Source organism: Zea mays, chromosome 3 (assembly GCF_902167145.1).
Source record: "Zea mays cultivar B73 chromosome 3, Zm-B73-REFERENCE-NAM-5.0, whole genome shotgun sequence".
NCBI classification, from domain to species: domain Eukaryota; kingdom Viridiplantae; phylum Streptophyta; class Magnoliopsida; order Poales; family Poaceae; genus Zea; species Zea mays.
Window position 1 is genome coordinate 175,126,108 of NC_050098.1, and position 14,254 is coordinate 175,140,361.

The 14,254-nt window shown below is 44.9% G+C and overlaps 2 protein-coding genes across 2 annotated transcripts; both read left to right on the top strand.

The window, feature by feature from the left end:
* Positions 1-1,811: 1,811 nt before the first annotated feature.
* Positions 1,812-4,397, top strand: LOC100276912 (uncharacterized). Its single transcript, NM_001150609.2, is given in 2 exon segments — positions 1,812-2,098; positions 2,603-4,397. A coding segment is annotated over 1 exon segment (1,191 nt). The 5' UTR covers positions 1,812-2,098; positions 2,603-2,717; the 3' UTR covers positions 3,909-4,397.
* A 4,562-nt stretch (positions 4,398-8,959) lies between these two features.
* Positions 8,960-13,776, top strand: LOC100277932 (cytochrome c). Its single transcript, XM_008676504.3, has 3 exons — positions 8,960-9,279; positions 9,814-9,947; positions 13,400-13,776. The coding sequence occupies exons 1-3, from the start codon at positions 9,168-9,170 to the stop codon at positions 13,490-13,492; spliced, it is 339 nt and encodes a 112-aa protein (XP_008674726.1). The 5' UTR covers positions 8,960-9,167; the 3' UTR covers positions 13,493-13,776.
* The last annotated feature ends 478 nt before the right edge of the window (positions 13,777-14,254 follow it).

Here is a 14,254-nt window from a genome sequence, read left to right on the forward strand (position 1 = left end):
TTGTTTATATTGTCCCTCTCTAAGTTCTCTTGTGTTATTCTTTATTGCTACTCTTCTTGTTGCTTGGAAATAGGTATTCATTTGTAGAAGCAACTATTTGCATGAAGAACTTGTTTTTGTTCCTCTTCTCAACTAAGTCTTCTTGCTCCTTTCACCTCATATATTTAGTTGTGTTGTTTTGCGTCTATTTCGTATTATTTAAAGGCAACACATTTGCAAGAAAAGAAATTAGTTTTATACTCCGATAATTATTCATCTTGTTGTAATCGCTAACTGAGGGATCAAGTTTTGTATTTAAGTTGTAAATTTAAGGTTTCGCCTATTCACCCCCTCTATGTGACTATTAGCTACATTTTTTTTGTCTTTTTTATTATTAGATATAGATATAGATAAGATAATTATAAAAAATATTCAAGATATGACGTACTCCCTTAGTCCAAGGATAATCTACCTATTTGATGTGTAAAAATAGTCTTAAGGATGATCTGTCTATTATTTATGCTGGGTGTTAATGCTATCCTCGCCGGTCACACGCACACTGCATTGGAACCGTTGGGATGAGTCCTCATTGCATACATGGAACACAGTAGAAATACAGTACTACCAGTACAACTCTAGTTCTGGTCTCCGTCCGAGCACTTCTCATCCATATAGCATAAGCAGTTAATCCTCCACCGGTAAGCACAAATAATCAGATGATCTTCCTCTGAGTTTATTTGCTGGACCATCCAATCAGCAATCTGATTCCGATCTATGGGGTGGTTTAAGTCTATGTTTAGTAGAATTATTTCTAATCATGTATGGATGGAATAGAATGGGAGACACACACATGTACAATACAGATGGAAGCAACGACTTGGTATGTAATGTATGTATGTACAGGTTTGATTCGCTGTCTAACTTACCACACTCTGTCAAACCTTTTCTATCTAAGGTTAGTTCTTTACTTTGGGTGACTAACTTTAGGTAAAGTGTGGCGCAGTTAGACACGAACCAAACCGGCCCTTAACTGAGAATTGTGAAATAGATGTGGCGCACGATTTTGCATGGCGAGGGTCGGGAGCCATGACTTTGCGAACGGCTAGGTGGCGCGCGATTTTGCATGGCATGCGAAGTTGAAGCCCGGGAGTAGCGATTTTGCAAGCGGCTAGGTGGCGTGCGGTTTTGCATGGCGCATGACGGGAAACAGGGATGGACCTACGTTGAGACCAGTAAAGGCACATGTCTCCACTATATTTTCTGATTTTAGTAGATATTTTATATTATTATTGTATCTACAAAAGCTAATTAGTTAGTAAACCTCTATTTAGGCCTCCACTTAGATTTTAGTCTGAGTTTAACCCTGATCGGAAAGCCCGAGGGTAGCGAGTTTGTGAGGGGCTTGGTGCATGATTTGAACTAGGTGTCGGAAGAAGCCAGGCGCGTGAAGTGCCATCTCCATGCATGCAGGCAATCAAAGAGACACCATATTTACTGTAGGACAGGATATAGGTAGGTGCTCTTTTCGTCTTGGTTATAATACACAAAGAAAATAGATAGATCATTATTGAACAGAGGGAGTACATCAAACCTTACCGTGGAGACCACAAGAGCCCTCAACCACTGCGAGCTTCTGACCATGAGTTGAGCATCGATGCAACGGAAACATAACCGATGGCAAGATGAGAAAAAATATGAAACTTGGTGGAATGTGCTGGTGCACGCATCAATTTTTGCGGCGCCACGCAGGCTCGGGTGGGGGCGACCGAGGCTGCAGGTTCGGCACCTACCGAGCCGCAGGACAACTGGAGACAGCCTGTCTCGCACCCCCCTCCTCTTCTTCGCTCTGTCTCCGGCTCTCCGCTCTCTCTCTCTCTTCCCCTCCCCGTTCTCCCATTCTCTCTCTCCTCTCCCGAGTCCCTCCCCCTATCCCCCCCTCTCCGCCTCCGTCGCTAGGGCTCCATTCCCCTGCGCATCCGCCGCCGCCGGATCCCGCCTCGCCTCCGCCGCAGCTTCGGCATCAGAATCACCGGATTCGGTGGTGTTTCTCGGCTGCCTCAGCTTCCGCCGGCGGAAGGCCCCAGGCGGCGCTCCCTGCAGCCCTCCGGCCTTCACTGAGGTGATTTGCACTGGAGTTTGAGCAGTTGTCCCTAATCTTTTTAGGCAGCCTCTTTTGGTGATCTAGTGCTTACTCCGGTCGGTTAACGGTCTGGGTTTGAGCCTCTTTACCCGTGGGAACGAGCAAATAAGTTGCTATTGGAGTATTTAGGAGCTAACAAGTGATATTCTTGCTAGTATTTCTGAAATGTTTCAGGGGTTAAAAAAATCTGTATTTAATGCAGGAATGGTAAGCTTTTTCTTGTTAGCTGATTGCCTGATTCAAGTAATTTACCAACTTAAATGTGCTAGGTTACCCACTTCAGTACGATATTAACTGTGCACGCAATCAATAATGGATTTGTCCTAGTATGGGCATCGGAGGTTTAGTGTATAATCAGCTAAAATCAAACGAAGTTTCGATTGAGGTGTGTGTGTGTGTGTGGACAACATAGTTTTTTTGGGTAGTATTTAAGATGTGGTCTGGTGTTGGCATTAATCTTATACAGTTACTTGTTGAATGCAGTCCTCTAGAAGCCAAACATCGTTGATACTTAGAAGGCAGCTGAGTATATGGTATTTGTGGGCCATTGTGCTGTCCATGCGAGCGGAGAGCATGCGTGGCACCTGTGCTTCGGGTGATGCCCCTGACCAGAGTAGCTGCCGATGCATTCGGTGTGCTGACAATCGCACTGTTTGCTCTGTTTGCTGCTCTGGGCCTCTTCTGCATCTTCCAGTCGGTCTACTTCAGGTGTCGGATTCGGAGAGGACCCTCCTTCCTTCCGCTTGGTTATTTTAACGGCCCATGGGTGACTCGCATTGCTCTGATTCTGATCACAATTTGGTGGGGAGTAGGTGAGATAGTGAGATTGAGCTTCTTGAAGAAAAAGTTGTTCTCCAGCTTAACATGGCAGAGGAACATATGTGATGTGTACATACTTTCCAACCTAGGGTTTGCAGAGCCAGGGATCTTCTTTGCGTTTGCTTTTCTGCTCCATGGCTCGTTACAAAAGAGGGAGCTGGGCACATTAAACCAAAGATGGAATTGGAAGACCATGGCCTACTTGTTGGTTTTCTGTATTCCAGTGTTCTCGGTGCAGGCAATCCTAGTGTTTGTTGGGCCCAGGTTTGTTAGAGAGGAGAACCATGATCTCGGGAGAAGAAAGATTGCTAAATACTTCATACGGACCTACACGCCGGTTGGAGATACCAGTGTTTGCACTTACCCATTGTTTGGCACCCTTTTTCTTGGACTTGTAGATGCTTTCCTGATGAGCTATGTATCATATGTTGGATTACGGGTGCTGTCCTTGGTTATTAACAAGTCACTGCGAAGGAGAGTTTATCTACTGATGCTGTCTGTGCTGTGCTTCCTTCCTATCAGGGTGCTTCTCCTCGGGTTTTCGGTGCTGCTCAAGCCAGGACATGTTGCCTTTGAGGGTATTATCTTCCTGTCATTCTTGATGATGCTGTCCTGCACGACTGTTGGGATACTCTTGCTGGTTTACTACCCTGTAGCTGATTCATTGGCCCTCCGAGATATAGGCCAGAGGGACATAGCAGAAATGGTGCCTTATGATGATTACTACTATGAAGGCACATCGCTTGTGGCCAACCAGAGTTTCCGAGAAATCGAGCGGAATTCTGACACTTCAACGAAGCCGGGATCCATATCCTTCCGGACAATGATCAGGGAAGACCAACTCCAGCAGGACGGTACGGATGAGATCGGATTCTCTTCGCGCAGTGGTGTCCATATTGGATCGCCCTCAGGCTCTTCGCCAAGCGCAGCAGTGCCGATGCTCCCTCTCAAGGAAATCCCTAGATACTAAGAAGTATTCACCTGTGACTTTGCCCCTCTACTGTGTTCTCCTTCTCCCCCCCCCCCCCCCCCTTTTTCCCTTCTCTTTCCTCTTACTACCTTAATGATAACAGTTTTGTGGCAATCAAAAAAGGTTTTTGTAAAGTTCCTTTTTTCCCCCAAACTAGCTTAACTCATCATTAGCCCAGCACTCTAATTCCATTCTATCAAAGTAGCAAGTAGCTAGATCTTGCACTGGCTGATGAGCTGTGTTCTGGCATTGGCTGGAAGAGGCTGTGAGTTGGAGTTCACTTTTGGTTGGTTTTGCTGCTCCACAACTCATAATATCTCCCAGCCAATAGGTTACACCATGGACTAGGCTGGAATGGGGCCTCTGCTGTGTCGTCGCCTACTATTCCTTAGCTGTTTCTCTTTGTGACAGCTGTGCCACTGAGTATATATTATATGTATATTTGCTTGTGGCCTTGAATTAAAAGCAGGGGCTGCCGGATATAAATGGACCGGGAGATGTTTAGGAGTAGTATATAAAATATATGCCGGGTAAAGGACCAGGGACCACCGCCAAGGCCTTCCATATTCGCTCAGCCCTTTCTTTTTTCTATTTGAAAAAAAACCGTTTAACTGCGAAGATATCAAAAAGTGACTGAAGTTCACTTCGAATTCGTTTTCACCCTGGTTTTGGCGTATCGTCTTCACCTGTGTATTGTTCAATGAATTTGGTACCATCAGTGTATCGCTAGATGTGGATGGCCGATGGGGCCATATACCTGCAGTGCAGTGCTCCTAGCTGACAGACAGCTTGTATTCGCGAGGATTTTGTCGCGAGCTGGCCTGGAGCCCGGCGTGGTTCCACCGCTCCTGTCTTTACGCCTGTTGACTATGCGTAGCCAGGTCTGCGGATGTTTCTGGCGTAAAAATGTTTGCGCGTGATCTTGATGCCCGTTGCCTGGAATCCAAAGCGCGCAACGCTGGAATTAGTCAACTGGACAGGTGCAGGCCGCGTTATTTTTTTTTTGTTGTTGCCGTCGGCTTCTTTCCTGCCGCAAAATTTCTACGGCACTAGGTGTTCGTGTCAGGCTGTCAGTACATCATCGGATGCCTGAAGCCGTTGGCCATATGGGTAGTTCTGCTAGGTCTAGCCTACTCCTTACTTTGTTCGTTCTGGTTTGTTCTTGCTCTCTTTTTTAACCGGCCGTGCCTTCCCTGTTTTTAAGTACTGCAAGTTGTAGTGTAGGACTGCTGCTGCTAAAGTGCATGTGACGTGTGTGTTCTGATGGTCGGGTAGGTATATGATTAGCCTTCTGGGGCTGCGCTGTGTCTGTGTGTATCGATTACTCTTTGGAACCACTTCTCTCTCTCTATAGTTGTACTGGGCGCGAGCTGGGAAAGCCCTCTCGCTGACATGAACATCCCAAAGGGCAAATGTTGCAACGTGCAACAAAATGTTCGTGATGGACGAGCGGCGCCTCTGGAAGCTCTGCATGCCCAGCGACGGCTGCGCCAGCAGAGCTCTCAAAACTGCGTAATCTCTGCTCGAACAGAGGTTAAATCCCGAAGAATTTCGTTCGTGTGGGCTGGCCGCTGGCTGTGTTGGACACATGAAACCGGGGTTCTAAGTTCAGCATGTGCATCGGGAGCATCACGCCGTTTCCTTTGGCACGCCACTCCCTAACTGGTACTAGCACTGCGTGTACGTGTTTGGCGACACCCCGGTGGCGTTTGTTTAATCATCGAGCACTCCAAACTGTCCTAGGTGTGTCGTAAAGAAACGGCGAGTTTTCCCCTTTGCTGGCGACGATGATCCGTCGCGTGGTCCCAGGTGGATCGCAGGTCCTGGCGGAATCGTCCTAGTTGGACGCGCGCATCTCTCTCCCAGTCCCTCCCCCCCCCCCCCCCCCCCACCCCCCCACCCCCCCGCGGAATCGAGGGAGCGGGCTTGTGCACTAGCACAAGTGGGGAACTCTCATGTGCCCAGCGCCAGCTTGTATCGACGACATTCTCGAGTGGCTTGTCTGCCCGTGCAGCGGCGACCCCTCGCTATGGTCAGAGATGGCAACGGACACCTAGCTATGGTCGAGGGGAAATAAACTAATTTGCCCCTCAATGCTCTCAAATCTACCGTGATCCCTGGTCACCAAATCAGCCTAGAGGATGAGAAATGTTCTCCCCTCACGGAAATATAAATAGGAAAAACCTTTCTCCGACGGGTAAACGGGGACAGGGATGGAGAAGTATTCCTCATCTCCGTTCCCGTGGGGACCCATAAAACTTATATATGATGATGTTTTCATATGTTTTTTATGATAAAAATAAATAATTATGTTATCAAGATATCACTCGTCGTACAAATGTGTTTATTTTGATATACATATAATGATTTCTTATATCTGATAATGTGTATAAGTGATAATATTTTGTATTAATAACAAAGAAAGTATGTCATGATTATAATTTAAGCATAGACGTGGATTTCCGATGGGGATTTATCCCACGGGAAACGGGGTTGCGGAAGAAATGCCCCCCTAGAGTTCGCGGTGATCCCCACAAGAAACTTTTTTGTCACAGGGACGATGATGGGAAGCCAAAACTCGACGGAGAATTTTCCGTTGCCATCCCTAGTTATGCTCCAAGTCTCCAACCTGGGGAGTCCCGATAAATTTGGATGCCCGGTACAAGATTATAGCGAAAAATATCAAGTATAAATATTCTAATAACATCTAATTATTGTTTCATTTACATCATCTTCATTTGAAAGCGAAATTCTTTTAATATTTTTAAAATAAAACCTTCGATAATATTTTCATATTCAATCTTCTCCTATATTTTACTAGCAATTGCTATTAGAGCCAACGTATTCATTTTCTTTGTGTCATTATAGAACACGAACAAGACTTCAATAACTTCAACTTACAAAAACTTTCGTCCGATGCAACTATATTAGAAATAGTCAAAAGAACCCTATATACACTAGTTGCATCATGAAAATAATCACGCTGCTTTATAAAATTTAGAATGTCAATAGGACAATTTTTGTAGAATAAAATATTGGAGAAAACTTAATTCCACAAATAGATCACTTGCATCAAATCAGATTATCCCTCTATTTTAAGTGTGACCTTAAGATAGTGATAACAAGATTTCAAACTCTTTTTATCCAGTGACTACGACGCACTGGAGTCTGGAGGTAAATAAGAAACTAAATATGTTTGATAACCTTAATACTATTTAAATCTTCTTGTCAGCGAAGAATTAGCTTGATTAACAATAGGAAGAACATATCGATTTCAACGTTCTTACGATTCTAGGCCACGTTTTAGCTAATATTATGCAAAATAACATTTTTTACTTATAATATGTATATGAATTGCTATAACTTTTGGGGTCCTATGTTTTTTGGGTCCTATGCAGTCGCACTGCTTGCACGGTCCCAGGGGCGCCCCTGGCTCCAACTTCAGGCACAACAACTTCCTTCTGCGATCACAACTACGGATTCGACCCAACGGTGAAGCTCGCAAAACTCATGCACTAATGAGTCATAACAACCAAAGCAAAGATGGCAATTGCCAACGGGTATCTGTTACCCTAAACCTGATGGTTTTCTTATTTACAAGGGCATGAATTTTGGCTAATTTCTCTACCAATAAGTTCATGGTTCAAAAAAACATGACATGTATGTGAATTTAGGTTTGCTCTGCAAACCCATAGTTAAATGACTCATATTATTATTAATTGAACATGTTATAGTGAACTTAATTTATAAATATGACTCATATTATTATTAATTGAACATGTTATAGTTAAAATGAACTACTTGTAATAAAGTTTAAGTTAAAGTTAGTTGTCACTTGTTTCTTTTATCTCTACTTATTAATATATTGACTGTCATTTACACGATGAATTATTTTTCATGTTAATGTTAGTGGGTATGGAAAACCTGTTGGGTATCTGAGATCTGCATGGACATGGGTTTGGGCAAAATTTTATACCCGTCATGGGTACATGCGTGCTTTTTCTTATATGGGTATGGGTTTGGACAAGAGATACCAGCGAGTTTTTACCCCATTATCATCTCCACGTGCAATTCTCAATTGATGCTATCTGTCTCCGACTGCACTCCCATGTTGTTGAGGTCGAAGTTAAGGGCGACTACAGGTGACCAGATAGGCCGGACTATATGAACTAGCACAAGGCATGAGCATTTTAGTCCAACACGAGCACAACACGACAGTAATTGTGCCGGTGCCGATCCGAGGTCCATCATAGGTCGTGCTTGGGCTTGTGGACAAGTCCATTGGGTGGCACAGGCATGGCTCGTTCACTGTCGACCCATTTAGCCCGATATGAGGCACGTATAGTCCATCAGGACGACCACAACCCGACACGCTCTATTTGTGTTCTGACCTTACTTGCTTCAATCTAGCTCATCATATATACACCAATGACCGACATGACCCTATTTTGAGTCATTTAAAAAAATGGAGAAAATGACATATAAAAATAGAGTAAAATAAGTTATTTCTGACCGCTCGACACGATAGCACGACATAGTACGGTAGCCTGACATAACCCGTTTAAATGAGTTGGACTGTGTATAGACCCAGATATCTGACCAGTACGACACGACCCACCATTTATTCGTGTTGTGTCTAGTCTAACTAAATCGGTTGAGCTTATGATAGGCTTTGCTGTCCTTTTGTCCGACACGATCCATTGACCAAGTATAGAGGCAGCGACCCTATCCACTATTGTTTGCTTCAGATTAAAGACAACTGTTTGGACTGTTGCAACTGTAATCCATAGAAACAAAAACACTAGAAGCAGTAGAAGCCGGTACAGATTAAAGCCAAGCGAACAAGGTTATTTGCAAGAGTGGAAGCTAGGCCTCATAGTATTTCAAACTGGGCTTCTTCGAGAGAGTGGAAGCAGGCCCTATTGTGTTGATAAACTTCCTCATATGCAGCGGCCGGAGGCCCACAATGCGCGAGCCGCCTGCGCCATCCATTCCCAACACAGCCCGCTCTACTCGATTCGAGCCTCCGTATATTCCCGAATAGAAGGGCATTCGGCAAGATTGCAACAGGGTCGTCCGGTCGCGTTTCTCCTACGCGGTCCGTGGGCTGTGCCTGCCTGCCTGCTGTTGCCTCGTCTCCTCGTTTAAACGGGCGAACTCAAGATTGCAACAGGGTCGTCCGCCGCCACCAATTGCTAGCGCAATCCTAGCCCTAGCCCAGCGCCCCCTCCGGCCCTCCCTGCTTCGTGCTTGGTAGCGATGGCGTCGTTTTCTGAAGCGCCCCCGGGGAACCCAACTGCTGGCGAGAAGATCTTCAAGACCAAGTGCGCGCAGTGCCACACCGTCGACAAGGGCGCCGGCCACAAGCAAGGTCAGCACTGGACCCAAACCCTGATCCTGAGAGTAGTTCTCTGTACCTGTCGCCTTTCTAGATCGATCGTTTGATTTCAAGTGGTGACGCAGATAGGGATTTTTTTCCGGGTCGTAGTCGTTGATCGTTGTGGGTAGCAGTCTGACGGAGGCTTCAATTGCTGTGCTTTGTTATGATTATAACACTCTAGACCAAACGCGATTGCATTTATGATGCACACTACTCTGGTTGCGAATCCGAGCTAGTCTTTTGATCTCTAATTTGTTAGGTTCCTGCATTGTATTATAAAACTCAAAAACGTTGTATAAATTGTGACATTATGTGGCGTTGTCCACATTAATTAGTGATAAATCTTATATCGTGTACTCCTATTGTATCTGCCTGAAGATTTCGAACAGTCACATTGCCTGTCCTTTTAATCTATGGACTCTTTAGGATACTGCAGTGTCAAGTGCGCATACGCTGGCTTTAACGTTATGGTAGGTATTCAAACTATCTGAAGCTAGCAATGATAACTGTGTTGATACTTTTCAGGTCCTAATTTGAATGGTCTGTTTGGGAGGCAGTCTGGTACAACACCTGGCTACTCTTACTCTTCGGCTAACAAGAACATGGCTGTGATTTGGGAGGAGAACACTTTGTATGACTACTTGCTTAATCCCAAGAAGGTTCGGCTGGAATTCACTCTCCCAAACTGTGATAATTTATTTCACCGTGTGTCACTCAGCATATGTTGCATCCACGCATCCGCTTTGTATGTTGAATGTGTGGCTCTGCCATGTATATTTGCAATATGAGATATGGGCAGCTGCTGTCTTGGCTTAATGTGTTTTGTTCCATTTACCTTCATTCGGCTGGCTGGCAGCTGCTGCAGCTGTAATTCATAGAGACGAAATACTGTAGAAGCCGCAGCCGGATTAAAGCCGCAGCAAGCCGGCTGTTTTCAATCTACAATGTCCTACACATAAATAAGTGATATTTACTACTATAATCTGGAGAACAAACTTACTAATACTTGTATCCCATTTTAATGCTGATCATTGGTTTTTTTTGTCACCAATGCTTCCGTATGCTGGTGTTCTCTGTGGATATTCATCAATGTAGAATGCTTGTGTAGTTGCTACCAATGCTAGCTGAATCATGGTCCATATATTTTTTTGCATACCAATACCAATCTTCAAGAACAAGGGAGATATTCAAAGTTGTACCAACTATCGAGGGATTAAGCTCATGAGCCACACTATGAAGTGAAAGTTCCCTTTGACCCGGGAACAGGATCTGGATGTCGCCTAGAGGGGGGGGGGGTGAATAGGCGAATAAAACTTATTTCTTTAAAACTTAAATTCTTACTCTACTCGAAGACTTAGTACGCAGTGGAGTGAGAAGACCCTTCGAGTAGGTTGCAGCGGAATAGAAGATCCTGTCTCAAAATGTCCTGCACTTCAAATAAAGCTTACACCACAGATAAGTGTTGAAGTGCAGATATAAAAGCGAGTAAGACAGAGAGTCAGGATACAATACAGAACAGAGCACACAGACGCAAGGATTTATCCCGAGGTTCAGCCAAGCCTGAAATGCTTGCCTAGTCCTCGTTGGAGTTAGCCACACCTGGGCTTAGAGTCTATTTCAACTCCTTCCTCCGTTTGCTCAGATCTGTCAGTATGACAGATAGAGCCTTTCACTATTGAGTTGGGTTACAACAAAACCGCGGCTGCTTACAAACTTCTTGACAGCACCTCGGCAGAGTAACGATACGCTCAAGACCTTGCTCTAGCTCGTAGCAGCACTTCTCCTCTCTCTAAAGGCTTATAGCTGTGCCTTCTACACAAACTATAGAGATACACACAAGAGGGAGAGTGAGAATTGATTCGAGTGATGTCTACACTTGTTGGCTGCACTTGTGTCATGCTTGAGGCGCCTAGGGGTCCCTTTTATAGGTACAAGGGGCCTAGGAGCCGTTGGAAGCAATCCTGGAAGGCAAATCTTGCCTTCTGTCGGGTGGCGCACCGGACAGTCCGGTGCACCACCGGACACTGTCCGGTGCCCGATTTCCTTCCATAACTGGCGCAGACGACCGTTGCAGTTTTGGAGCCGTTGGCGCACCGGACAGTCCGGTGCCTCCATCTGACCGTTGGCTCGGCCACGCGTCACGCGCGGATTGCGCGGCCGACCGTTGGCCCAGCCGACCGTTGGCTCACCGGACAGTCCGGTGCACCACCGGACAGTCCGGTGAATTATAGCCGTACGTCGCCAGACTTCTCCCGAGAGCGGCCTGTTCACCGGAGTTCAACCTGGCGCACCGGACACTGTCCGGTGCACCACCGGACAGTCCGGTGTGCCAGACTGAGCTGAGTCTTGGCTGTACACAGCCAAGCCTTTTGCACCTCTTTCCTTTTCTTCTTCCTTCTGTTTCTAACACTTAGACAAGTATATTAGTACACAAAACCAATGTATTAAGTCTAGAAACATACCTTCTCTTAATTATTACATCTATAGCATTTGACATGCTTGAGCTTTGATGTTGGACTCATAAATCATCAAGTCAGCTTGACTTGATCTAGATTGACATTTCTTAGCTCCAACATCCCGCAAAGGTCACATAGAACATCTCCAAACATAGGAACAACCCAAACTAGAAATCAAGGTGAACTTAGCTCTTTTGGGTTGCTTCCAGTTCTGGTTTTGACACTTGTTCTCCTTCTAGTGACCTTGATCTCCTTCTTAGAGCTTGATCTTGAGCCTTATGACTTACACCACATAACTGTAGCTGTTACCTCATTGGTTGTAAGTCACGTCCTTATGTAGTGATCATTGATGTGCCGTAGCTGTTCTCAACTCGACCACCCTTGACTTTGCAAGCCTTCTTCTTCACCCTTGGCTTTGGGTTCCTCAGCCTCCTTGACCTTCTCCCGTGCACTTGGTACCTCGAAGCTCTTCTTGCCTCCGTCCTTGGCTTGATCAGTTGTCTCCGAGCTACGCACCCGAGTATCACTTTTGCAATGTCCATCTTACTTGTGATGCCCATTATCTATCATCATCTAGTCCTTGGACCATCACACTTGTTCACTTGTGTTGAACCCTGTCAGCTTTACATTAAACACATGTTCAACACTTAGCACACTTGTTAGTCCTTTAATTGAGTTGTCATCCAAACACCAAAACTTACAAGAGAGCTTTCAAGACCCTAGAGTCAAAAAGATTTAGAATTAGCAGGACCAAAACTGAGTATATGAGATGTGACTTTGGTACTACAATTAGTGAGGATGGAGATGTAAGTTTGGTAGGCCAGGTAGTACCAAAGAAGGACATCGATGCTACAGAGAGATGGTGATATTGATGAAGATGTTAGGCATAGAATTAAAGCGAGGTGGATGAAATGGCGTCAAGCATCGGGAGTCGTATGCGACAAGAGAGTGCCACAGAAGTTGAAAGGCAAGTTCTATAGGACAACGATTAGGCCTGCTATGTTATATGGGTTGAGTGTTGGCCTACTAAGAGACGACATATTCAACAACTAAGTGTCGCAGAGATGCGTATGTTGCGTTGGATATGTGTGCACACAAGATTGACCGAGTGAGAAACGATGGCATACGCGATCTGCTAGGAGTAGCGTCAATTGAAGAAAAACTTATTCAACACCGGTTGAGATGGACATGTCCACCGAAGACCCCAGAGGCACCGTGTGCATAGATGCATTATAAGACAGGACAACAATGTGAAGAGAGGTAGAGGTCGACCAAACTTGACATGGGAGGAGATAATCAAAAGGGACTTGAAGGAATGGAATATCTCAATGGAGTTGTGTTTGAATAGAAGTGCTTGGAAAGAAGCTATTCACTTGCCCGAACCATGATTATGCCTTTTTCGTTTTAGTGCTCTCAAAAGTTTTTCCCTCCCCTTTGTCTCTCTTTCCACTTTTGGTGACATCTTGTTGTGTTTTAACTCTAGCCTATCCCAATCTGCTTGGGACTAAAAGGCTATGTTGATGTTGATGTTTACTTTTGACATGTCTGACTGCCATTGTGATTCAGGGTCATCAATTCCTTGATGAGATTTTTTTCCCTTTGATTTAAATATAACATTGCAGCAATATTAAAAGTACTATGTTTTCCCTATGCAGTACATTCCTGGAACCAAGATGGTATTCCCTGGACTGAAAAAGCCACAGGAACGTGCTGATCTCATTGCATACCTGAAGAATGCCACTGTCTGACGAGGATGCTGCTGTGGCTCTAAAGATGAAGAGCAGCGATTCTCTTTTTTGCAGTTAAAATAATGACACGAATTTACTTTAATTTGACAGACTGGATAATCAAGAAAGCTAAGAACTCCAGGTAGTTCTGTAACGGTTTTGTCTATTGCTGGGGGTAAACACCACCCTTGAAGAGCTTTTGATTAGTGGTTGAAATGTGACATCACCATAATACGTTTGACCTGACGAGCATTTAAACACACGTTTGGGAAGCTTTTGATTAGTGTTTTAATGTTCGTTTTTCATGCTGTCTTTGAAAAGCTACCTGATTTCTCTTATAACTTTTGCTTGTATATCTTTTAGTCTGTATTTGGAGAATGGGGTGTTAGGAAACTAATCCCTTAGTACCAAATTCTAGAATTTACCGACGATTGTACTGTGATCAGAGGGGTGTGTGTGTGGGGTGGGGTGGGGGGTGTGGGTTAACTGTTAGAGTAACCGTCTATGGTTTTGGGTCCACCATTTGTAATTATAGTTTCACTCCTGTTTAATGGGCATGATTTAACAACCAAGTCTATTAATACAACTTCCAACCCTGAATTAGGATTAGAGTTTCTCATTTCAATTTTGTACCCCTGAATTAGGATTAGAGTTTCTCATTTCAACTTTGTACCGGAGCTAGGTTTTCCTTTTTCTCTCTCTCCTCTCTCCCACCTCTGGTCGCTGCCAAGCACCTCCTCTGTTGGCTGGCTGCCACTGGGTCAGGCTTCTCTCCTCCACCGG

Excerpts from the sequence above, each read along its gene's own strand:
- LOC100277932 (XM_008676504.3), top strand. The coding sequence starts at position 9,168 with ATGGCGTCGTTTTCTGAAGCGCCCCCGGGGAACCCAACTGCTGGCGAG. Across the intron at positions 9,280-9,813 it reads GGGCGCCGGCCACAAGCAAG|GTCCTAATTTGAATGGTCTG; the intron begins GTCAGCACTGGA and ends GATACTTTTCAG. Across the intron at positions 9,948-13,399 it reads ACTTGCTTAATCCCAAGAAG|TACATTCCTGGAACCAAGAT; the intron begins GTTCGGCTGGAA and ends TTCCCTATGCAG.